Below are 24,175 nucleotides of genomic sequence, written 5' to 3'. Positions count from 1 at the left end.
TGTAGACCACAGTGACAGCTTCTCTCGTTAACTGACTCAGGTGTAACCTGTAACGGGGGAATGTGTAGGAAGCATGGCGCATCCCACTGTGATGCTCCTGAAGGGTGTGTTTGCGTTGTGACTGACAGCCTCTCTCTGTCTTTTCTTCTGTAGCAGTTCTATGCTGCCCAGCTAGCCGCAATGCAGGTTTCTCCAGGAGGGAAGCTCCTAGGCCTACCCCAAGGCAACCTTGGTGCTGCCGTGTCTCCTACCAGCATTCACACAGACAAGAGCACAAACAGTCCACCACCCAAAAGCAAGGTACCCTCTTCAATAAGCTGATCTGTCTTTGCGCTTGAGCTTCGATGGTTCACAGTATTTATTGAAGGTCTCTTAGATTCCAGCCACCGGGCTGGCTAAACTTAGGGGGTCCGTGGAGGTAAGACTTTTAGAAGGCGCCATAGCTGTATGTGTAAATTTACATTTCTAATAATTGATTTATTCATTCAACCAACATATTGGACAGTTGTAATGAAAATCAGAAACGGGCGTCTTTGAACCAGTGAGTTTATAGCCTTAAAAATAGATGTCTGTGAAACAATCAAATAGCCATCCTTTCTAATCAATAATAGATGTCATAAAGCCATGTACAGATAAAGTACATTACATGCTATTAGGAAGGAGAGATTGGCTCCAACAAGAAATGCAAACGTTTGCCAAGGGATAAACAACTGAAATAGAAACCTAAGCTGGAGTAGAATGGGGACATATGGAGTGTTTCTTTAAAACTATCGATAACTGTTGCGATGCGGCGTGGCAGTGGCAGCGCTGTAATTTTAGATATGTCACACATCCACTGAGATTATCGTGTAAAGACAGCAAGATAATAATAGTATTGGGAGACTATTTAAACACAGTGCTGGCTTCAGAGCTGGGGGCTGATTTCCTGGGAACATGGGGAAAGCTGGGGGAATTAAAGATGATCCCCCCCCCGCTCCCCGTTAGGGGAGAGCAGAGAGCCTTGGGTGTAAGCCTTTGTGTGTGCGGACTTCAGTTGTGTGCCGTTATGTGGACACAGTAAGCTTCCTGCAAGGCGAGCGAGGTTGGCTAGAGAGGGATTCTTTCTGGGGTTATTCAAAAAAAAAAAATAAATGGAAATATTTAACTCGATTAGAAGTTAATCAGAAAAATGACACCAAACATCTTTTTTGTTATTATTATTATTATTATTACTATCATCATCATTATCTAGAAATTTGTTTCCATCTTCCATTCCATGAATGAGGTGTGGAAATGTCTTAGGAGAGTTGGGCAGGAGTGATCCTGATGTATGTGAAGAAGCATACGAGTAAGAGAGAAAATATTGAACGGGGGTGGGGCTCAGAACATCACTTCAGTTACTGTAAAACTGCAGATCGAGGACTGTGGAAAAGGACCATTGTGTCGGTTGGGAGCAGACTCCCAGCTCCTTCCTTCTTAGGGTTCCCAGTGGCCTTTCTATATTGTTAAGAGAAGAATACATTTTACATAAGTGTAGCCCGACAGAGGATCTGGGACTGTGATTAGAGAAAAGGCACAGTGGGGGAATGGCAGGGCAGGAACTTGTGCCACCTTCAAATCACTTCTGCTCTTTGGTGGACCTCAGGAGCCCCCTGCGTCTTGTCTAAGGCCAGACCTGCTTCTGTTTATTATGTCTGACACATGTAAAGCCAGAGATCCTAAGCAATTGTAACAAGTTACCCAATCAAGTTTAATTCTAAAGTGGTCTTGTGATGGATGGCTCCTGGTGCTAACAGTTTTAAAGTGTTATATTTACAGATACATTTTAAGCAAAATAAAGGCAAGTAGCACAGAGCCCTTGTTTTACACAGATTCCTCCACAAGGGGTAAGTCTGTTTCTCTCCCTTGATGCGTTAATGTCCCTTCACATCATGAGCCTTACCAGTGCTTTGCAATACGGTCATCCCTTTCAGGATTGTAGAATGTTAAGTTGTTTTACATGGTTACTGGATTTTTTTCTCCCTTACTTCTAAATGAAATTTTTAACATTAATATATTCTCAACCATTTTACTTACACAAATAATGAAAAAAGGTTTAATTCCAGACAGCTACTTCCGTCTTTGCCTTTGCTTAGTCTCTGGTCATTCATCCATCTGTCCATCCATTAGCAGGCTGGCTGAGTGACTACTACAATGGTCCTTTCCTAGGTAACAATAGCAAATGCCAAAGCCAGTGAAGGTCCCTTTTGTCGCGATTGGGAAAAGGCTTAGCGGGCCAAGTGGTTTAACGTACTCATAAAACCCTATGAATTCAGCATACAAAAAAAGAACAATTGTCTTAGCAGTGTTAAAATTCTTCTACATCTTATAGTTTTGCATGCCTCTCTTTATTTCAGAAAAGGGAAAATGTAGATTGTGTTTCAATTACTGTGATTTACATAATGTAAACATATATTCTATGGTTTATCTGCGAAATGTAGTTACTTTGTAGAAGTCAGCCTTTGTGAACTCTCTATCACACAAAGCTGAAGAAACCAATGGGTACCCTTCTTCCCACCCACAGTTATAGTATCAAGATTTAACCAATAATATCATTCTTCTCTTTCAAAATCAATGCAATCTAATGAAAATGTGTCCCTAGTGTCCTCTGGCATGCTCTCAGCACTTCTTTTATTGTTAGAGAGAATTCCAAAATATGCCTGTGCTGATCTAGTCCATCAGAAAAATACAGTGAGTTTAAAAAAATAAGAGCCAAGGCACTAAGTTGCATCATTTGAATGTAGCTCCCCAAATTACAAGTAGTAACAAATAAATAGGACCCACTTGCTCTCTTGTAGCTTAGAAATGATGTCTGAACACAGCCTGGTGGCTGTTGTGACTCCACAGAGCTAATTTATTCATGGATATTCATTGATTAGCATATTTATGTTTTTACACAATCAGCATTAGTATCTTGGAGAATGCTCTCTCTCTCTCTCTCTCTCTCTCTCTCTCTCTCTCTCTGTGTGTGTGTGTGTGTGTGTGTGTGTGTTGTGGCAACTTTCTATGCTTGTCTTACCATCACATAATAACACAAGGCCTTTGTGTGCGTACCTACTTGGCATAAATTGAAGCTTATGTTACAAGGATGCTTACTCACGGGGCTACACGTGGACAGTACTCTTACTGACAGCTGTCAAAAGTGAAGTGTGTGTTCTGAGCTGTATCACCTATCCTCCTCCTGGGTGCACCATCACCTCTGACTCCCAACTCTAGAGGACATAGCAAAACTTATTTGCAATTTGCAAAAAGAAAAAAAAATAACCACGGAAGGGGGGATCAAAGGGAGGGGCTCCAAAAGACTGTAAAATTGTGCAGCATGGGTCCTCTGTTGCATGCTGTTTTCAATCTGCTGTGTGCCAGTTGGAGGCTCAGGGAGTGTGTGCGCGTGAGAGAAAGGATAATACTGAGAAATGACAGAGTGGCTGTGACCTCCAAGCTCAGCCTGGAAATCCAAGACATTGATTTCACTTAGCATTCCTGCTGAGAGATCTGGCGGAGTTCAGTTGTAATAAAAGAACAAGATTCTGTTCTAATGGTAATGGCGTATGACAGACGTATCACTTTGTCTGTCCTCAGCACCAGAGAGAGCAGGATTGGAGAAAAGGTCACCTGACCTGCCTGGGGTGTTGTACAAGTGCTATACTGAGCTTTGAACTGCCGCCTAGAAACATAATTATTTATAATATTAAATGATAAAGCAAGCTTTAGAGGACTCACAGTGCAAGTCTGAAAACTGCATGTGGGGGACTGCATTTTGTAACGGAGAAAATTCTAGACAATGGCTGGTCTCGTCAAAGTCTGCATTTGAGAGCACAGGCTTTCCTGCCCTTCATGTCACTGCTATGGGGTATTCTCATCAAAGCCTGAAGTGGTGTCACTGTCCAGTGTTCAAATGCCTTGGCTTAATTAGTAACATGCTGTGTGTGTGTGTGTGTGTGTGTGTGTGTGTGTGTGTGTGTGTGTGTGTGTGTTATTTGTAGATATATTGTATTTATGTCGACATGTATGTGGATATGTTTTCAGTGTGTAATCTGCCAAAGGCAGTATAGTGGAGAGTTAAGGTCATGGGCAATCATGTCTACAGCACATCAGGTCTTTTTAAAGACACACGAGTTAAGGTCATGGGCAATCATGTCTACAGCACATCAGGTCTTTTTAAAGACACCGACGCTTACCTTGCACGCAGGTTTTGAAGTCTCCCCTGCAGATCCTATTCCGCAGCCGTCTTACATTGAACCGACGAAGGCAAATAAACTTAGCTCCTTGTGGACAATCTCTCAGCTTAAATGCAACGCTGTAGCCCATTTTAACAGGTAGATGTTGGCAAACATCAAGGGATAGAATTATGAAATGTCCAACTTTTGTACAAGGGATTCTGCCTTCTCGTAGGAAGGAATGTTTAGCATACTGTTGCATGATAGTGGATTTTGAATCTTGCTTCAAATATGCTTGCCTGCCTTAACGAATGTTTAAATTTGTTTACCGTCTAGATTGTGCCACAGAGCAGCCTGATGGAGGATGTGTTCAGCATCCCGCTTGTCAGTACCACACGTTGTTTATTTAAACCACTTGCTGTGAGTTCTCTATGCTTTTGAGAGCCCAGCCAGCTTCTCCACCACAGAACCCTTCTCCGCATTAATTGGGATAGTCTACGCTTCATATTTTAAGTGATTTTTTTTTCATTACAAAAGCAGTCACTTCTTTGGGGACATTTTAGGGTCAAATGGTACATGCTATTACTGAATGTCTCTCAGTGTTTGATGGAGACATAAGTACCTCCTGCAACCACCAGCACAGTTAGTTAAGCTGATGACAGCAGAGAATCCCTGGATGCTTTTCTTTTAACCCTGCCATGACCCTTGTCACTGTGACCCTTGTCACCATGACCCCACCTACCACTGCTGTCAAGCCCATGCCAATGGCAAGAACACACAGATTGTCCGAATCCATTTTGTTGTTGCTGCTGCTCTCTTCAAATCCTTCTGGCAGAGATGTCCCCTTGTGCTCAGGAATAGCACCTGGGAGTTAGGACAAGGGAAAGAAATGCTTGTCTGACAGAGCCAGCCCTGGCCAGCTGAGCAGATATGATCAGTGCCTTCCTGCTGCTGTCCTTATAAAGCCTGCTTCAGTTCCTAAGGGGAGTTAGAGCTTTGCAGGTATCTGATCCAGTCTCACAGAAATGAAGTGGGTTGTAGCTGAGCTGCCAGTGACTTGTAATAGATGCCATTTCTTTTTTAATGGCACCAATCACATATTTTGAGGCCATCAAGCAAACACTCCCTCATATCTGATCTGTGGGGATGGGTTTGTAGACTAACACTCTTAAGTCACAGCTACCCATATTCCCAAGATGACTTAATGCTCGACGGAGAGGGTAGTATCTTGATTGAAGACTGGTTACCATACATTTGGAAAACGACTGCATTTTTAGTGACTCGAGACAGGTTATTATAATGCCAAGTGGGAGGAAAAGGAAAGTAGGAATTCGAACTGATGGTTCCCAGTCCATCCTAACCAAGTCTAACTAGCGGTTCTGCTGCTGTTGAAGTTGAACACTGTTTGATGCTGTTGTTTTATTTAGTCTCTTTTGTGTATGTGTGCTAAGTTTTTGTTTGCTTGCTTGCCTTTTAAGCTTTTTGTATTTTTATGGTTTTTGAAACGGAGTGTCAAGTAGCCCAGGCTGGATTCTAACTTGCTTTGTAGCCCCAGACTACCCTTGAGTTCTTGATTATCATGCAAGCACCTCCCAAAGGGCTGGAATGGCAAGCATGCTCTTTGGAGCCCAGCCTATTTTATTTCTTTTTATTAAAGTTTATTATTTTTACTAACATGCCGGAAGCATCCTTTAAATATACAGCAAGAAACCTCAGGAGATCTCATGGGTTTAAGATGGACCAGGCGGAGCTAAGGCTAGCACAGTAGTATTTCTGTAATAAAAGGTACACGGCACAACTTAGTGTGATTATAACTACGTTTATGAACCTTCATACCTCACACAGCCATGGAAATGTCTGAATGGTTACAGTAATGGAAGTGCCACTCTGAGATGCGGAGGCCCTCAGACCACTTGGAGATGACGGCTCTTACGCGTACTCTCCTGGATAACACAGTCAGTCAATATCTCAGAGCATTAAACCTCACTATACAGGGGCCAGCACTGGCCTGAGGCTGCTGTAGCAAGGAGACTTGGACTGGAGGCTATGAATAATCACTGTACACTAATGCCATGGGGCCATCTTCAAATTGGTGGGCCCGGTACTACTACATATTCAATCTCTCCTTCGACTTCAGAGCAGAATAATATCTTTATCCTCGGCTGATTAAGACATCATTGAAATTGGCCAAGTGTTTTATTCACTCTCTAGAAAGTCAATTAAACACCGGAGTCTCCCTGGAACTTTGCTCCAGAGAGATTCATCGTTTTCTGCAGAATAAGCTACCAAACACACTATCTTCACTCTATATTTCGACATATGTGAACCTTTGAAATATGCTGTTGATGTATCAGGCTTGCAAGGTGCATTCATTTAAGAGTCACCCCATAGAGCTCCCTGTCACTGTGGCCCTTCACATTGGCACTTCCTGGGTTGAGACAGATTTACAGTGGATGTAGCAATCACCCTGTGCTTTTAAGTAGTTTTCTTGTTGTGCTCTCTTGTTACTCAACTGGAACATGTTAATTGAAGTGTTCATATGTAAGCCCTGGGATGTGCGCTGCACCCTTCCTTCTCTGCTCTGCTCAGTCCTAGGGAACCTTCCTGCAGTCAATGCTTACCCATAGACGCTCTCAGCTCCAGGGCCATAAACGTCCAAACGGGTCACCCGGCAATATATTCTCAGAACCTGCAAAAGTGATAGTAGCCATGGGTGTGGTGGAAATATGACACACATTATAAAGGAAAGACAGACAAATTACAACCTCCGCATTAATTATAAAGGGAAACAGCCAGGGAGGATTGAGGAATGCCCTTTGCATCCCTCTGGCCTGGGCTCTGTTGGTATTCTGATGTTATTTAGAATGGTTTGTGCCTCAAACACAGCATGGTGATGCACATCAAGTCTCTTTAATAACACAAACCACAGGAAGGAAAGGCTGGTGGGGACTGGTCTGCCTAGAAAGATCCACTGGACAATGTTTTATCAATGACACTTGTCTTGTCGCTCCTGGGATCAACCCAGAGGAGAGTTTATGACAGAAGTGCAGCTTATTCGAGGCAGCTGTATGTAGGGAAACTGGGGGAGTAAAACCTAAGTCCTTTAGAGAAAGGAAATGGAGGCTGTAGACGAGCAGGCTCCCAGAACAGCCTGGCTGAGCTGACCAGTCTTTCCCCCTTTCCCCGACAGAGACAGAGTGCACAGCACAGTCACCTGTGTCCCTTCCTCTGAGGGAATTCACATGGAGTTTACATTTCTGAAAACATACATGGAGACAGCTGAAATAGTCTTCCACCCTCCATAATCAGGCTCTCATTAGAGACTTGCTTCATGGCCCCTCTCATCCTCTTCAGACAATGCAGACAGACTCTGTTGAAATAAAGACGTGAAACTTTAGTTGATCTCTTTATCAGTTTGCGCACATGCTGCTGAGACATCCCTCTTCACAAAGCAGGCAAAGGTCAGTGGGCCTTCTCCAAGACAAGCATCTATGCAGACATTCAGTACTACATTGGCAGCCAACTACTGTTGCACAAATTACTGGAAGATAGTGTGCATGTATATGCATTTGTGGGATTCCTATCTGAAATTTCTCCTTGAAAGAAAAAAATTACTATTAATGCTTTCAAATGTCACATGACAGCAAAAATAAATTCATATGGCCATTAAATAGGGATAGACATGGGCATGAAACAAAAGCAATAGAACTCTTGGAGAGAAGGGGAGACATGTGAAAAGCTCATCTTCAGAGACCTGGCTAGCAAATGTGGAGATTTACTTAGACTTAAGTTCAAAGAAGGCAGAGAGGGCTACTTAGTGCAATGCACCGGGCATGAGGCCTCTTACCTCTGACTGGACTCCTGGAGTGACAGCGAATCAGTACCCCATATCTAATTCAGAATAACTCCATCACCGTAAGGTTCCATCTTCGCTGGACTCTAGCCAGCTCTCTGGGACTTTTCTGCTGAATGAGAGACAGCGTGGTCATTTGCAAGTGACATGGAAATCCAATCCGAACTGGGTCAAGCAAGACGAAAAAGTACTGACTCACGTTAAGCAAGCAAACCATTTGGCTATTCTGCTCTCTGTCAGGAGCCTTGGTTGTGCCACGGTGAGGCAGTTTGTGCTCCTCACCTCTGTTCTTTTGTTTGTCTCCAACGGGCTCCCTCTTTAGTGTTCCTTAGTCAAGACATTGCTTGCATCTACCACCCATTGATCTCTCATGTATGACTGGATACCTGTGCTCTCCCACATTTGGCTCTGGCAACAGTACCACCGCCACTCATAAAACACTTGGTTCTCTTAAGACCCTGCAGTCTGTTGGGGAAAGACAGACCGTAAATCATGGAGCTAGCCAGTCGCTTCTTTCTGGTCTCGAAGAAGAGAACCATGGCCTCTAACAGTGCTTGGGGAGGGGAGAAGAGACCTCTGGAGAAGCAGAGGAAGTCAGCCATCTGACTGGCACTAACAGAAGAAGGAACTTAACAGTGGAGGATTAACCGTCCTGCAGAGCCTAGGGTATAGTCCCGGCTGGCCTGAAATTACCACGTGGACCAGGAAGGCCATGCATGAGCCACTTACTCTGGATAGGGAAAGGTTTTGAATGACCTTCTAAGCATGTCTCCTTTTTTTTTGACAAATTTATACATACACAGTGTATTTATGTATTCAAATCATTCTCATCTCCCTCCCTCCAATTCCTCCTTTGTTCCCCCCACTCCTTGTTCCCCCCACTCCCTCTCAAACTCGTGAACACGTCTTTAATTATTGTCATTACTCCCATGTGTATGTGTGCATATGAACACACACACACACACACACATGAACACACACACACACACACCTGCATTATAGAATCTAACTATTCCACGTAGTGTTGCTCACATATATATACATGTGTTTATGCTGACTGCTTAGCATCAGGTTTGTCCAGGAGAAAACTGACTCACCGTCTCCCAGCAGCCAGTGATTGCCTGTAGTTCTTCACCTGGGGATGGAGTCTTGTGAGACTTTTCCCATCCGCAAGCGCATGTCACATGGTATTACCACTGTGCAGATCTTGTTCAGGAAGCCATACCGTTGACGTTTCACAGATGCAGCTGCCCTGTCAAGTCTAGAAGTCACTATATCTTACTGCTGATACCTCAGTCCTCTGGCTCTTAGTGTTCTTCTGCTTCTGCTTCGGCGATGTGCCCTGAGCCTCTGACGAGAGGTGGCACACTTCCTATTTGTCACGGTTCTCATCAAACAGTCATAAGTATGTCGACGTTGTTTGCCTTCCTTGGGGTAGTCTCAGAAAACTTTGTGCCCAAGGCAAGCTTGCTTTTTACAGCTAAGCTCCTAGGCCGGTGAATTCATATTTGAATCATCTCTGCAAAGACATCCTTAGGAACACTGTGGAATGTGAGCACTGTTGACATCCACTGCCACTGGAGGGACAAGACAGTTTGATTTGACAAATATGTATTGATTGACACATCATTGTCCATTAGAGTTGTAGGAGCTGAAGATGGGCAATGTGGCTGATCTGGGCAGCCCAGGCCCACAGTGCCAGCGTGACAAGGAGATAGAGAAACCCTCACATGAGGCTTACGAAGCGAAGGGGATTTTATTTAGGGGTTTTTATTTTTTTAAAGTTGAATCACTTTATCAAGTCTGTGTTTGTTGCTAATATTTTCAATTAAATGTAATTGATGGTATTATAGCCACCTCTATGCAGCAAATTATAAGGTGCTCTTTAGTAGTACTAGTTCAATACCGTGTGAACCTAGTATTGATGTCTACTCAGTCAAATGAAAAACACAACAAAGAGGACGACAGCACCACAAGACTCTTTGTTGCTCAGGCACCGCAGTAAAACTCTGGTAGTGCTAACACCTGGTAGTGAAGTAGGAAGATCACAAGTTCAAGGTCACTCTCTCAGCTCTACGGTGAGAGCCAGGGTACTTAACTAGTACATGCAAAGCAAAGCTCTGAATTCAATGTTCAGCCGTGAAAACAATGTAATTGATGTAAATAAGTGTATAGTAGAGTCTAGGGATGCTTTTGCACGGTGGTGGTTTGGAAAGAAGGCTCAGAGTTTAAGAATGTACACTGCTCTCTCACAGGACCTGGGCTCACATACAAAAGCACGATTACTCTTCGAGACATCCATTTTATTTCAGATAGAGAGATCAATATACATTGTATGTGCTGCTGATAGCATATATAATAATTATGGCATCTTGACAAATGCAAAATATGTATATCAACAAATTATATCTATCAACATATCATTAGATTCGGAAGTAGCAAATAATTTGAAGGAAAAGTAAATTTGTATCTAGTTAAGTATTCCAAGTTTTTCTTGTGATTTTGGTAGTATATAACTTGAAAATTTAACTTTTATACATTTTTGTATTATAGTCTAAAACATCTCATCTTTATACCCAGAAAAACAGCATATATATATTTTATTTGACTTTTATCCAAAACCTTATAACCTTAGTATGATTTCAACAGCACCCATGAAGTATTGTTGAAGACTTTTAGGTATCCATTTAAAAGTCAATGAAAAGCTGGAGATATGCTTTAGCAGGTATTAGTTATGGATCTGATTTTTATTTTCAGAACCTGAGGATTCAAGATCCTCTTCTTGGCTTCTGTAGCACACGCACACACATGTTCATATACACACGTGTATCGGCAGCACATGGTACACAGACTTACATGCAGGCACTCACAATACACATAAAATAAAAATAAAATGAATCTTACCAAACACATAGTTTAAGACATCCGTAAAGTTCATATAAAACATCTATGAGAAAAAGTAATTTTTTGGTCAGAAATTAGTGATGTGGTTTATTTAATCACATACGTTCAGATGTTCTTAGTATTTATTTTCTCTTGCTGATATTTTACTCATGAAGCTATAGCGATGTCTGCTTTATGATGTTATATTCCATAGTGTGGATTCTTTTCAAATATGCCTGTTTTCATATCTACTCCTGAACCTGAAATGTGGAGGTGACACTAAGTGTACAAAGTTCACCTAAGGAGACATAGAGCCCTTTTAACTTTTTGACACAGAGTCTCATGGTACAGCTCTGCCTGACCTGGAGCTCTCTATGCAGACCTGGCTGGCCCCTAACTCACAGAGACCCTCCGGACCCCAACCCCAAGTGCTGATCCAGGCATCACCATGGAAACAGAGACTGTTTTAATCCAGAGCCTGAAAACTGGCAACCATAAAGTTTTGAATCACTATATGCCAAATTTATCTCAGCAAACATATGACTGGATTAGTATCAAATGTAGAGGGAAAAAAAAAAAAAAAAGATGTGCCCACCAGATCCATTCTGAATGGGTGTATCACAGTAACTGTGAGCTTAGAGTCAGAGGAGTTTGAAAGGTCAGAGTTCACCTCTGAGAGCTCTACAGCCTGAGATATGGGCATACATACCATGTGACGTAGGTAACTCCCAGGTACTCGAGGTTAAGAGGGAAGAATATGCCCTTTTTGTATGTAATTTTATTGGACCTCCTTGGTTATATAACTGCTCTTGAGAGCCACAGGATGTGAAAACACAATATCCACCAGCCTCAGAAGTGACTCTTTCAACTATGCACAGGCAGTTGAAGATGTATCTACAATTCTGTTTCCCTGGGGACAAAGATGAGATGCTTTTGTCTCTGTACAGACAACAGTGTAAAAGTTAAAATGTCAAGTTATATACTACCAAAATAACAAACTATACTTTAAGCACTTAACTAGATACAAATTTACTTTCCTTCAAATTATTTGCTACTTCCAAACATTTCTAATACTATAGTGTTCTCATAAAAATCACAAATTTCATTTGGCTTCAATTCTGGTGCAATAGATCGAAATATATGTCCAGTACTCGGATACCACTGGAGACTGGCATCTAAATGGCCTTTTCAAGAGCTGAGAGACCTTACTTTTTTCCTGTCTATTTTATAATTTGAGCTTTCTTGTTATGCAGTTTTGATGGCTTTTGCGGGTCTTTCATAAATAAGGGGGAAAAGAATTTGTGAGCAGAAATAGAATAGATGAAGTGTTGCAAAGAAAAAAAAATCTTTCTCTTGTGGTATTTTATTTCCAGTAGCACTTAAAATAACAGGAGAGGAGAGACTGCCATGAAGTGTGTTTTAAAAGCGTTGTGACGGCAGCAGGAATGCCCGCAAATAGGTACAGATTTGTGTTTTCTATACTTCACTATGCAAGCCTTTGGAGGATCAGAGTTTCATTTTAAGTCAGCAGGAGCCCCGCACTGATGTCAGCCCTATGTGTGTACAGGGCAAGACAAGAATTTTGGGTCAAATGATGGAATGTTCTGGTGCCAGTTTTCATAGAGAATGTGCGATCACCTATCTAAAAATGGTGATTCCGGGTCAGTTTTTGGAGATTGTGATTCGGTACATTTTGGCTGTCCCTTTCCATCAGGAGTCACAGATTTACACCAAACTAGAATTCTGACTTGTTACATCAAGCAAAATAATTTACACACTTGGAATGAGATCGATAGAGAGAGACCTAAGCCAGGACTGGAGAGCAGTCAACGTTTAAAAGGTCACTGGCTGCTCTTCCATAGCACAAGGGTCCCATTCCCAACACCAACAAGGTGGCTCACAACATCTCTCAACTCTGCCCAGGTGATCTGATCTGCCCAGGCATCAGGTACCTAGGTGAGACACAGATATACCTGCAGGCAAAACACCCATGCAAATAAGGCAAAAATAAAATATATATAAAAATAAATAAAAATAAACAAGTAAGCAGAGAGACCTGGAGTAAATGTGTGTTAACACTCCAGTAGTAGCAATAACTGAGCCATTAGTTACCACCATGTGTGGTTTGAATTTTCATCATATCAAACTTTGAAAAGTTACATTTATTAATACAACCTGATTTGAGAGAATGTCGCTATGGGGACGCTTTCTTCCTAAATCAATTGCATGGCTTTTAGCGATTCGAATTGTGAACTTTCCCGGCCTTTGCATAACCATACTGTTTTCTACAGTCTGAGGCAGGCCATTGAGAATTTGGGTGGACAAAGGGAAATATTGAAGTATTTTATAAAAGCATGACTTCAAAATGCTGCTGAGCCTCAATTAAACAACACAGGTCTACTTAAGGCACACAGTTAATAGCACCGAACTCGTTGACAGCACGGCGGGGCCAAGCAGGAGAGGAAAGGAACACTGTCAATCTGCCCCCAACAGCTAATTTCGGAGCTTGCCTGGAAGAAGCAATATGTTTCTCCCCTGCCTAATATAAGTTTTTAAAAAACGATGCAATGAAGTGTTTCTCGTAGCTGTGGCTTCTAGCACTGCTTTCGGGAGATGAACTATGATATGCTGGAAACCAAACAGAAGGAAAGAAGAGTGATAACCAAGCCCTGTGTAATGCGATGGGAAACACACAAGAAAACCCACCATTAAAACACGGGCGGCAGAGTGCTCTTCCATTACAGCATAAACTATTGGAAGTTTCTAACTGGGGTGGGGGTGGGGGGATACAGGAGGCCAACACAGCAGCCCGCAGAGCTTGAGCTGCCTCCTCCCCAGACTGTGAAGGGTGAAGCATGATTGACAGTAAGATCTCTCTTGAACTCTGAGTGGATTTAAGAATAAAAGCACAAAGATAGAAATGTCCAAAGGAGGCGCAGTGCTGCCTTCCATGGCACTCTGGTAGCCAGCCCCTTCGTCCGCCCTTTGCAAGCCTCTCTTCCAGTGCTCTGTGGGTGCCACCTTTTAACACACCCTGTCTTATATCAGTTTGCTCATTACCCCTGTTCCTCCACCATACATAGAGTCTGGATTCTTCCTTCCACTCTTTCCATCCTGACACCTGTGCAATGCTTTCTACCCCAAACACCACTTCTATAAAAACTGGGTTAGCTTATTGAGAGTGATCACACCGCACACAGACCGATGCTCTCAATAGCAGCTCCTTGTGACCCTCTGTGATTCTGGGGATTTTGTAGTCTTACTAGGCATAATGCTTGCCTGCTCTCATTACACTGACCCTTTTTGAAAAAGTATTTTGTGGTCAGAGCTCAGTGCCTCTGACCATTGCAGGAGCATTTCAAGATATCATAGGCAAAATGTAATTTTGATTAAGAAAAATTATCATATCCTTGAACTCTGGAGAAAGATTCCATATCCAGAAAGATTATGGAATTCAGAGGTAGGATATTTTCAGTATTTATTTTTCTAGATTAGGCTTGATACTCTGGATTTAGGAATTGTGATGACTAGTCCATGGAAAGACACTGTATCTTTTAGAGTACATGTGTATGCACATATGAATATGCATGTGTATGTGGGCCTGATTTGCACATCCTTTCTGTGATATGCAGGAAGCATCCTCACTTTGGCAATTTTTGCCCTCGGTTCTGATTGTGAAACTTGACTTGGAGGATGCCCTGTGGTTGGAACAGTGAACCCTTAAAACTTGGTGGAGGAAATGCGTGTTGTATCCCAGTGCATGGACTGCCTGTCATGCAGAAAGCCTTGTGTTTCACCACCACCACTACATAAAAATATATGGTAGCACATGCCTGTTACCCCAGCACTCTGGCTAGGTAGAGACAGGAGGACTGGAGATCAGGGTCATATCTAGTTACATTGTAAGTTTGAGTATAGCATGGGATACATGAGGCCAGAAAATATACAAGCAGCATTTTGATCAGATATAGGTTAATCACCTGGCTTTCTATTTTACACACTTGCTTCATTAGCTCACTAAGAATCCATATTAAAGTGAGCAGCCTCCCTCCTGTGGAGAATAGTCAGGTGATTCGACTTACTACGGGGATTTACTGGTTTGGTTACATTGTTTAATTAATAGTCCAAGGAAGAACTTTAGAAGATAAATCTTACTGGTTTGCTTTCTTGGTTTTTGTCTTTTTGAGGTTCTTTTATTCTGCCTCTTGTATGCCAAACAATGCCTTAAGATAACAGAAAGGCAAGCCATACATCTAATGATACATATGTCTATGACATCTATTCATAGATTATACAGCATTATGTAATCTACCTCGCGGAACATAACATGCTGAGTTATGTATGACATTTACATTGTTACTTATTTAATATAATTCTACCCAGATACAACTTCATAGTATATGTGCATATAAAATACACTGTGCAACATTGCATGTTATAAATACTTTTATAGAGAAGGTTATTGTGTATATAATACGTCTTATTCTGCAGCAACCACAGCGACAGGTTCATTGTATGGGCTAACCTAGTAGATAGGAACACTATTTAAAGCAGCATAAAACTCTAAGTTAGGATCACTCAGCGTTTTCTCCTTAATTCAGCTGAAGCATGAAGCCTGGAAGAGCATTCACTGGGTGAAGAGTCTGCTGTGGGTACCAGCATGAGAACCAGAGTTCAGGTTCTTTCTGCATCTGTGTAACCCCAGCACCAAGAGACCCCAGGCGTTACCAGACAGAAAGCATTCTGCAATGGAGGAATTCTAGTTCCAATGAGAGGCCTGGTCTCAAAACTAAGTTAGAGAGGTGACTAATAAATACATTCAGTGTCTAACTCTGGCCCCAACAATTACCACGTGGGTGGTAAGCGTGCCCATTAGTACACACACACACACACACACACACACACACACACACACACACACACACACACACCTCTAAATGATGTCATTGTAGTTGATATATAAAAAAATCTTTTATGCTATTCAGGCTGGGAAATATATTATTCTTCTAATGGTATGGGCTGTGAAAAATTAAACATAAGGCATTACAGCTGAGTTCACTACACATTAATTATTTTAATTGACTATTTCTTAAATGAAGATCTGATAAATCAGTCTCACCATGCCTCACGTCCCATGGCATGCTTAAGTAGACCAGTCACTTGAGAATCATTACTCTCTGAGGGCAAGATCATTACAGTTAAAACCAAACTCTACCTGAGACTCATTTCTCAGCTTTCTTCACTTGGATTTGGATTTTCTTTGCCCTGTACCCTGGGTTTATATTATATAGGCAGAATATATGGTCCAACAAAGCACCTTCAATCTCTTGAGAAAAAATACTTTCTCTCCAGAATATTCTGCATAAGTAGATGGTGACTCGTGGGATCCCTTAATAACACGAGGCTGCTCCTGTCGCTGTCATGAAGAAGGAGAATGTCTCAATCACTCTGTTGAGGTTGTCAGTTCTAAATCATGATTAACTGGTCTGTGCATACCCCTGGACCCGCCCAACTGAACACCAGCCTGGAATGAACCCTAGGTCTGTCCAGTTAGTGGCTTAAAGTTCCACAACACCCTCTTGGTCTCGTGAAATGTTGCTCTTGTCCTAGAGCCCCAGAAGATCTGGGTAAGTGTAAAATGACATGTGTTTTATGTCAAAACAAAAGTAGGTAAAAATCCTCCTCCTCCTCTGCCTCCTCTTCCTCTGCCTCCTCTTCCTCCTCCTCCTCTGCCTCCTCCTCTGCCTCCTCCTCCTCTGCCTCCTCTTTATCCTCCTCCTCCTCTGCCTCCTCCTCCTCTTCCTCTGCCTCCTCTTCCTCCTCCTCTTCTGCCTCCTCTTTATCCTCCTCCTCCTCTGCCTCCTCCTCCTCCTCCTCTTCCTCTGTCTCCTCTTCCTCCTCCTCCTCTGCCTCCTCCTCCTCTGCCTCCTCTTTATCCTCCTCCTCCTCTGCCTCCTCCTCTTCTGCCTCCTCTTTATCCTCCTCCTCCTCTGCCTCTGCCTCCTCCTCCTCATCTGCCTCCTCCTCCTCCTCCTCCTCTGCCTCCTCCTCTTCCTTCTCCTGATGATGTACCTGGAGAGGTGGCTTAGTACCGGGTTCCTTGCAGAGGACACAAATTTGGTTCCCAGAACTCATATTTGTTGGTCTGCAACATCTGTAACTTCAGTTTCATAGGATTTAGTAACCTTTACTGGCATTGCCAGGTACCCATCCTTACCTACACACACACACACACACACACACACACACACACACACAATTTTTTAAAGTAAGCCCATTAAAATAATGCCATTTGGAACCTTTACAGTGCTCCTTAGAAGTATTTCTGCATAAACTTTAGGTATGTGAATGTGTTTGGAATTTTAACCACTTTGTATTATGCTTCAAGGTTTGATAAACGTATTGTAAAGGCTCGTATCCATGCTGCCCAAATTGAGATTGTGTTCTCTTCCATATCCGATATAACTTTCTCTTCAAAATGAAGTCGAACATTGTAAGTTGTTAAGGTTGTTTTTTTTTTTTTTTTTTTTTGTGGCTGCTCTTTCAAAAGATTGCTCTTGGGCTGGACAGCTTCCGGGATGCAGACAGCTGCAGAACTCTCAGCTCAGAGGCCATGTCTGGGAAGTGGGGCTGGTGATGATCACAGGCTTCAGCACCAGGCATAAATAAGAGCCTATGAGGGGCTTTGCAGCCTGTAAATATGGAAGGGGAAGAAGCCAGGGGTGTGGAGACTGGTATCCCACCACAATGCAGGGGTTTCCTTAAATGTTGGGGGTGATACCTGTTGGCAGCTTGGAAATACAGTGAGTAGTAATTACCAATCTGCAAAGAAACCAAAAAAACAGCTGTTTATCAAAATAACATCAGACGTTAGTGACTATTTACCATGTCAAACTCACTATGCATGTGCCTCATGACATCAACATAGTCCTCCAAAACAAAACGCATTGCAACTGCTCATTGAGCACTATTTATTTGCCTCTTGGGAACTAGCTTTTGTCAGAACAAAATTGAATGAGAAAGTTCTTTTACTTTCTTCTAGAGAAGGGAGAAATCAGTAAAAAGTGTGCCTTCAGGTTCACGTTTTTATTTATCTTCTAACATGTTGGTTATAAAAGGGAGGGAAGAGGAAAACGCCTTAAGTTAGTCGCAGTGGGAAAATAATTGCTTCTGATGAACACATCGGGGACTAAGGAGCGATCTGCAAGCAGGTCAGTGGTCCTTGCTGGCGCTCCGTTCGCTGTTGCTTTGTTGATGGCTGGGATTGAGCTCAGAGCTCCACAAGCACAAAGTATGTAGAACACAGAGCTGTAATCCCAGTCCCCCTTGTGAAAGCATTTAGAATAAAAACTAACATCAAATCCCTAAGAACATTTTTAAGGACTTAATATTATAACCACTTATGCCTTCAGTTTATATCCCCTTGTATTGTCACAATCCTAGAAGTGTGAGGACCAACACATGAGGAAAACTCCAATTTTGACAAAAAGTGCTAAAAAGTTCATTTAAACAACTGGATTTGGATGGCAGTTTATGAACTTCACGATTGTAAAAAAATCATTATAAATAATTCAAAGTAATGAAGTGTGGGCACTTTTTAAAAAAAGATTTATTTATTATAATAAATAAGTACACTGTAGCTGTCCCCAGATGTCCCAGAAGAGGGCGTCAGATCTCATTTCGGGTGGTTGTGAGCCACCATGTGGTTGCTGGGATTTGAACTCATGACTTTTAGAAGAGCAGTCAGCTCGGCACTCTTACCCACTGAGCCATCTCACCAGCCCCCACTTTTGTTTTTGTTTTTTTTTTTAAGTTTTTTCTGTAGGTTATTTATAAAGATATTTCTTTAACCATTAAAACTCCTTAGCAGTTCATGTTGTCTTAAAATGTTCTATCTTTCAATGTCTGGAGTACAAACGAATCTGTTTCTCTCCCACGATGCATTGCTGTGTTAAAGACCGAGACAGCACATTGAAAAGATTAATTCTCACAAGAATAATAAAACATGATACCAGAGCATCTGGCACAGTGGCCCTTGAGTGAGGCCTCTGAACAGTGAGTCACACAGACCTCAGACCTACGTTTGGGGGCAAGAGAAGAGACCAAGGCTGTGAAGGTTGAGATTGCAGAGATGCAGGACTTCACTTAAAGACCCCGACGTGCTGGAGGGATGCAGTCTGTAGTTTGTACAGCTCCTGTTGTGTGACCCTCGGGGAGCAGCTTTATCACTGTGTATTATAGACATGCAAATGTAACAACTCTTAGCTATAAACCATCTTTAAACACTTGAGTAAAATGAAGAAAACAAGCACTTTATCAGGAGTTGCTCATGGTTGATGTTAACCATTCCCCTAATTAACAGTTAATATGATTTCCTCCATTTTTTTGTTTGCAGCCTTTGTGGGCATTAGGAAAGTTGAAATGCTGATACAAAATCTCAGACAAACCATCTTCTTTGGGTAGGCAAATCATCTTCTATAGGTTAGCCTGCATCATCCACAAAGAGAACTTAAAGAGAGCTTTCTGAAATATTTCATGTCTGATGCCTTCATTTCAACAATATAAATCAAATCAGTGATGTAACAGGAAACTGCCCCAGCCTCCCTGGCCTTCTCCCTGTCCCTTTCCCCCTCTCTATGCTCTGTCTCTCTGCCTCTGTCTCTCTCTCCTCTCTCCTGTCTCCCTCTCTCTCCCCCACTGTATATGTGTGTGTGTGTGGGGGGGGGTGTGCCCGCGCACATGTGTGCCTGTTCCATCTTTCCCCAGGGTTCTCTGCCTTAGACAATTTGATTCTCATAAAAGTCTCCCAAACTATAAGACATCAGTTAACTGTTGTAACTGCCGCTTAGCATTAAGCAGCCTGTCACAGTGGCTCACTAGACCACTGGGGATTGTTGCCCCAAGGACTCACACATATGGGTATGTGAGCCCAGAATAGAGGCCTTTCATGAAACTGACTGGGGTTTTATCAAATTGCTGGTACATGATTATACCTACTCCCCTCCCAGGTTGCTACCTAGTAACAGTCAGTTTGCTTATGCCTAAACACCCCCTTAAGGTCTAGCAGAAACCTCAGCCATAAGAGACTATTGATAATTTCTGAAAAGAAATTGTTGAGACTTCCGAGCTCATTCCAGATCTTCTGTCTTACTTTGTTTCAGGATTATAGCTCATCCACATTTTAATCTGATTTTTGGTTATGGATGGTTGTCTGAATGATAGACCTCCCCCCCTTCTTAGGATCATTTTCAGCCCTCCAAGTTCAGTGGGTCAGCTGCAACTCACTCCATGATATTTAGAATGTCTTCCTGTCTGTCTGATATTAAATCCTTTTCTAGCTGACATCCAGTGTTATCAGTTTATGCATTCAGGTCTAGTGACAGATGCTTGTGTCCCCAGTGCAGAGTTGGTGATGGAACTGATCACTGTTGCTCCCATGTCCCATGGTTTGTAAATCAGTGAACTCCAGTGATTGCTCATGTGTGTGGGAATCCAGTCCCTCTATGACAACTTGGACACCCCCCTATGCAACAGTGAATGACAGGGACATGAGCTATCTAGTAACCACCAGTAACCACTAGTCATCATGGGGATGTACTGCACATTTCTTAACTTTCACTTTAAAGCATTTTCAAAGCCTCTGGAAATTTGCAAGCAGAGGCTAAGAGGAGAAGCTGACCTGGCGACTCGCATCCCATATTGCTGCCCTCTGTTTCCTCGCCTCATGGTTGAGGTTCATTTTTGACTTTAGAAGTTGGTACACGTTATCCAGACATAATAACCAGCAGAAACCAAAGGGACCATTACTGTTAGGCTTATGACATTGTTAGAGACTCTGAGTTTAAACAGAGTTGGGTGTGAAACACCCTCTGTTTGTTACCGCCTCATGCAACGAGTGGCTCTGTTACTCCCTCAAGGGATGAACATCACAACAGACACCATTGCCTGTTATTAGACGCGTTCTCACGACCGGCCAGGAAGAACACCACAGACCAAAATCTTTTGCGGCAAAACTTTATTGCTTACATCTTTGGGAGCCAGGAGAGCAAGCGCCCAGCGCCCAGCCCCAAAAACGAAAGCCCCTCAATAATTTTAGGAGCCAGAGCTCCGGCGCGCCAAAGCGCAGAGCGTGCTCTATTGTTTACATCTTTAGGCAGCGAGCGAGCGCAGGGCGCGCAGAGCCAGAGAGATGCCAGCGAGAGAGAGTGGCGGAAAACCCCGTCCCCTTTAAGGAGGAGTGACCCTTCACTTAGGACGCATCACTCCCTGATTGGCTGCAGCCCATGGCCGAGCTGACGTTCACGGGAAAAGCAGAGTACAAGTAGTCATAAAATACCCTTGGCTCATGCGCAGATTATTTGTTTACCACTTAGAACACAGGATGTCAACGCCATCTTGTGACGGCGAATGTGGGGGCGGCTCCCAACATCTCCCCCTTTCCTTTTAATAAGAGCAAATAGGCCACCCATATTAATGAGAGTGGAGATAGAGGTCAAATCCCCAGTGTGTAGGTAAAGGAGCCATGTACAGGATTAGCTCTTAGGCTCACAGGCTTTTACCCAGAGCAACCCTGACCTGCTCCCGTGTCGTTTTGCCTGGGGGAAGGGAACTAGGACACTGAACCTTCATGAAAGATGACATGTCTCCCTAGAATAGGCTCATATATGTCGCAGAGCCTTTCCATTGCAGTGCTTAGCCGTGCAACTCTCTCGGGCTGCTGAAGCACACTCACTCTATCCCGTGCAATGAGACTAGCCTCATGGGATATAAGAGCTGAGTGGCCAGCGACCTATTGCCTAAGCATAGATATATCAGGGGAAGCTCCATGTTTTAGTCCTGCAAGCGCCTGGGCAATAACCACCTTGTCTCTCCTAGTTTAGGCCTTAGGCTTACAGACCAATCAAAGAAGCAACACTAATCCACAGCAAAGTGTATCTCCAAATAATATTAATCCCACCCATTTTTTAAAGAAAGAAAATGCTGAGGAGATCCAATTGGGTAATCCTTTGGTCAGCGACAGGTCCAAGCGCGTGGAGTTGACCTGAAGTCTCAATTCTCGAAGGATCTGTTCAAATTCAGCCATCCAATTCTGTAACATATACTGAAAAAGACTTTTTGACAATTTAGCTGCCCTAGTAAATTTAACATACTGAATGGAAATAACACACAATCCCGGAAACTTTTGTTTACATCCCAGCTGAGTTATTTGTTTTCCAAAGGAAGAAACATGTGTAACATCCATTTGCCAGACCTGTAGAGGTCGAATGCCACGTGGGTTAATTCCCACATGAGGAACTGGCAAGAACTCACAGCAGCTTTGACATTGAGTAACAATGTCACGGGCTTCTTTTCTTGTCAAGGAGAAACGACTGTGTAATGTTTTAGCCGTCACATGAAAATTATTATGAAAATTTCTTGCAGCCTCTACCGGGGATGATAGGGCAGCAGCCACCACTTTAGTGGCCTTATCTGCCAAATCATTTCCCAGAGCCATGGGGCCAGGTAGGCCTGAATGGGCTCTAACATGAGTAATATAAACAGGAAATCTTCTAGATAACAAAACTAATTGTATCTGCTGAAAAATATTGGCAACTCTACTGGAAGGCTTAATCACTCCAGCCACTTCTAAAAGATTTACTGCATTAACCACATAACAGGAATCTGACACAATATTAAGGGGTTCTAAAAAGGTTTTTAAAACTTCTAAAACCACTAAACATTCTACCACTTGAGGTGAATTTTCATTATATTGTTTGGATACCACTTTACCATTAGCCACATAGGCACCTATGTCAGTTTTTGATCCATCAGTATATACCACAATCCCATTTTTAAGTGGGTTTCTTCTAAACATGTAAATATTGATTTCTCTCAAAGGAGGAAATATGCGTGACATCTATTTGTCAGACCTGTAATGGCCTGACGCCACGAGGGTTTACCCCTACGTGAGTAGATAAAATTTGACAACAATCTAAAGGCATTATTAAGCAATCAGAATCATTTTCAGTAGAACCAATCCCTCTTGCAGCTCTAGGAATACCAGAGGAAGAAAAAACAGCCATGTAGGCTTGGCAAAATTATTAGTTGAGCTATTTTGTCCCCTTGTGATATAGAAAAGACAACTTGAGGACAAGAACAGAGAACCTGAAGTTCCCCTTTATAATCTTGATCTACAACTCTAGGGTGGACAATAAGACCTTGTAGGCTGCAAGAGCCTGCCTCTGTCATTATTGTCCAGTGGCTTCACCTGCTCGGGAGAGCGCCTTCCAGGCCCTAATAGCCTTTTCATCTGATTCAGAACTACTAAGAACTGGCTTCTCTAATTGATCTTTTTTCTTTTCTTTTTCCTTCTCCTTCCTTCTAATCTCTCCCCAGGTATTCTTACCTGACCTAAACTTTTCCTCGGGTTCAAGACCCTTGGAAAGGCCTGTATACTTATTTTGTGTACCATATTTTCTCTTTGCTCCTACTCTCTCTCCCCGCTTTACTTCTGATAGATTGTCCTGAACTTCATCCAGAATCCGCCCTGCCTTAACCACTTGATAACATGTGAAAAGGAACAAAAGGGCTTCTAACACTAGAGAAAGTTCAAGGCCAAACATACCTTATAAAGCTATTTTTCACTTTACTTCTGATAGACTGTCTTGAATTTCCTTAGAAAGTTCAAGATCAGACTTACCTCGTAAAGCTATACTTACGGGTTACCGCCGTTCCCCAGCTGAAAAGTTCTGAATTCATGCAGTTGAATCCTTCTTAACAGTCTGCTTTACGGGAACCTCTATCACCGCGACCCGCAGTTCTGGTTCTGGAATGAGGGATCTTCCCTGCGCCGGTCCCGAGTTTTTTCTCGTCCCGGAATTCGGCACCAATTGTTATTAGACGCGTTCTCACGACCGGCCAGGAAGAACACCACAGACCAAAATCTTCTGCGGCAAAACTTTATTGCTTACATCTTTGGGAGCCAGGAGAGCAAGCGCCCAGCGCCCAGCCCCAAAAACGAAAGCCCCTCAATAATTTTAGGAGCCAGAGCTCCGGCGCGCCAAAGCGCAGAGCGTGCTCTATTGTTTACATCTTTAGGCAGCGAGCGAGCGCAGGGCGCGCAGAGCCAGAGAGATGCCAGCGAGAGAGAGTGGCGGAAAACCCCGTCCCCTTTAAGGAGGAGTGACCCTTCACTTAGGACGCATCACTCCCTGATTGGCTGCAGCCCATGGCCGAGCTGACGTTCACGGGAAAAGCAGAGTACAAGTAGTCATAAAATACCCTT

The 24,175-nt window shown here is 42.9% G+C and overlaps 1 protein-coding gene and 1 long non-coding RNA gene across 30 annotated transcripts in view; one reads left to right on the top strand and one right to left on the bottom strand.

Moving 5' to 3' along the window:
- Nucleotides 1-24,175, top strand: part of Sox5 (SRY (sex determining region Y)-box 5) — a 953,863-nt gene that overhangs the window by 874,601 nt on the left and 55,087 nt on the right. For 19 of the 28 annotated variants that reach the window (XM_006506931.4, NM_011444.3, XM_011241579.2 and 16 more), the window contains one exon: nt 154-300. The exons of the other annotated variants lie outside the window; for them this stretch is intronic. In XM_006506931.4, coding sequence (XP_006506994.1) covers nt 154-300 — 147 coding nt within the window. The remainder of the gene's footprint in view (nt 1-153; nt 301-24,175) is intronic. 28 annotated transcript variants of the gene reach the window in all.
- Gm52484 lies at nt 1,213-14,097 on the bottom strand. 2 transcript variants are annotated; one of them, XR_003956370.1, is made up of 5 exons: nt 8,023-14,097; nt 7,445-7,545; nt 6,797-6,864; nt 2,056-5,039; nt 1,213-1,476 (listed from the first exon to the last, which is right to left on the bottom strand). It is a non-coding gene; the product is annotated as a predicted gene, 52484 (long non-coding RNA). The 2 variants fall into 2 exon arrangements; XR_003956369.1 differs by having other exon boundaries at nt 2,056-6,864.

The sequence above is a fragment of the Mus musculus genome, chromosome 6 (assembly GCF_000001635.26).
Source record: "Mus musculus strain C57BL/6J chromosome 6, GRCm38.p6 C57BL/6J".
Lineage (NCBI taxonomy): Eukaryota > Metazoa > Chordata > Mammalia > Rodentia > Muridae > Mus > Mus musculus.
Note: the sequence above shows the minus strand (reverse complement) of the source record. Positions and strands in the feature narration are given on the sequence as shown.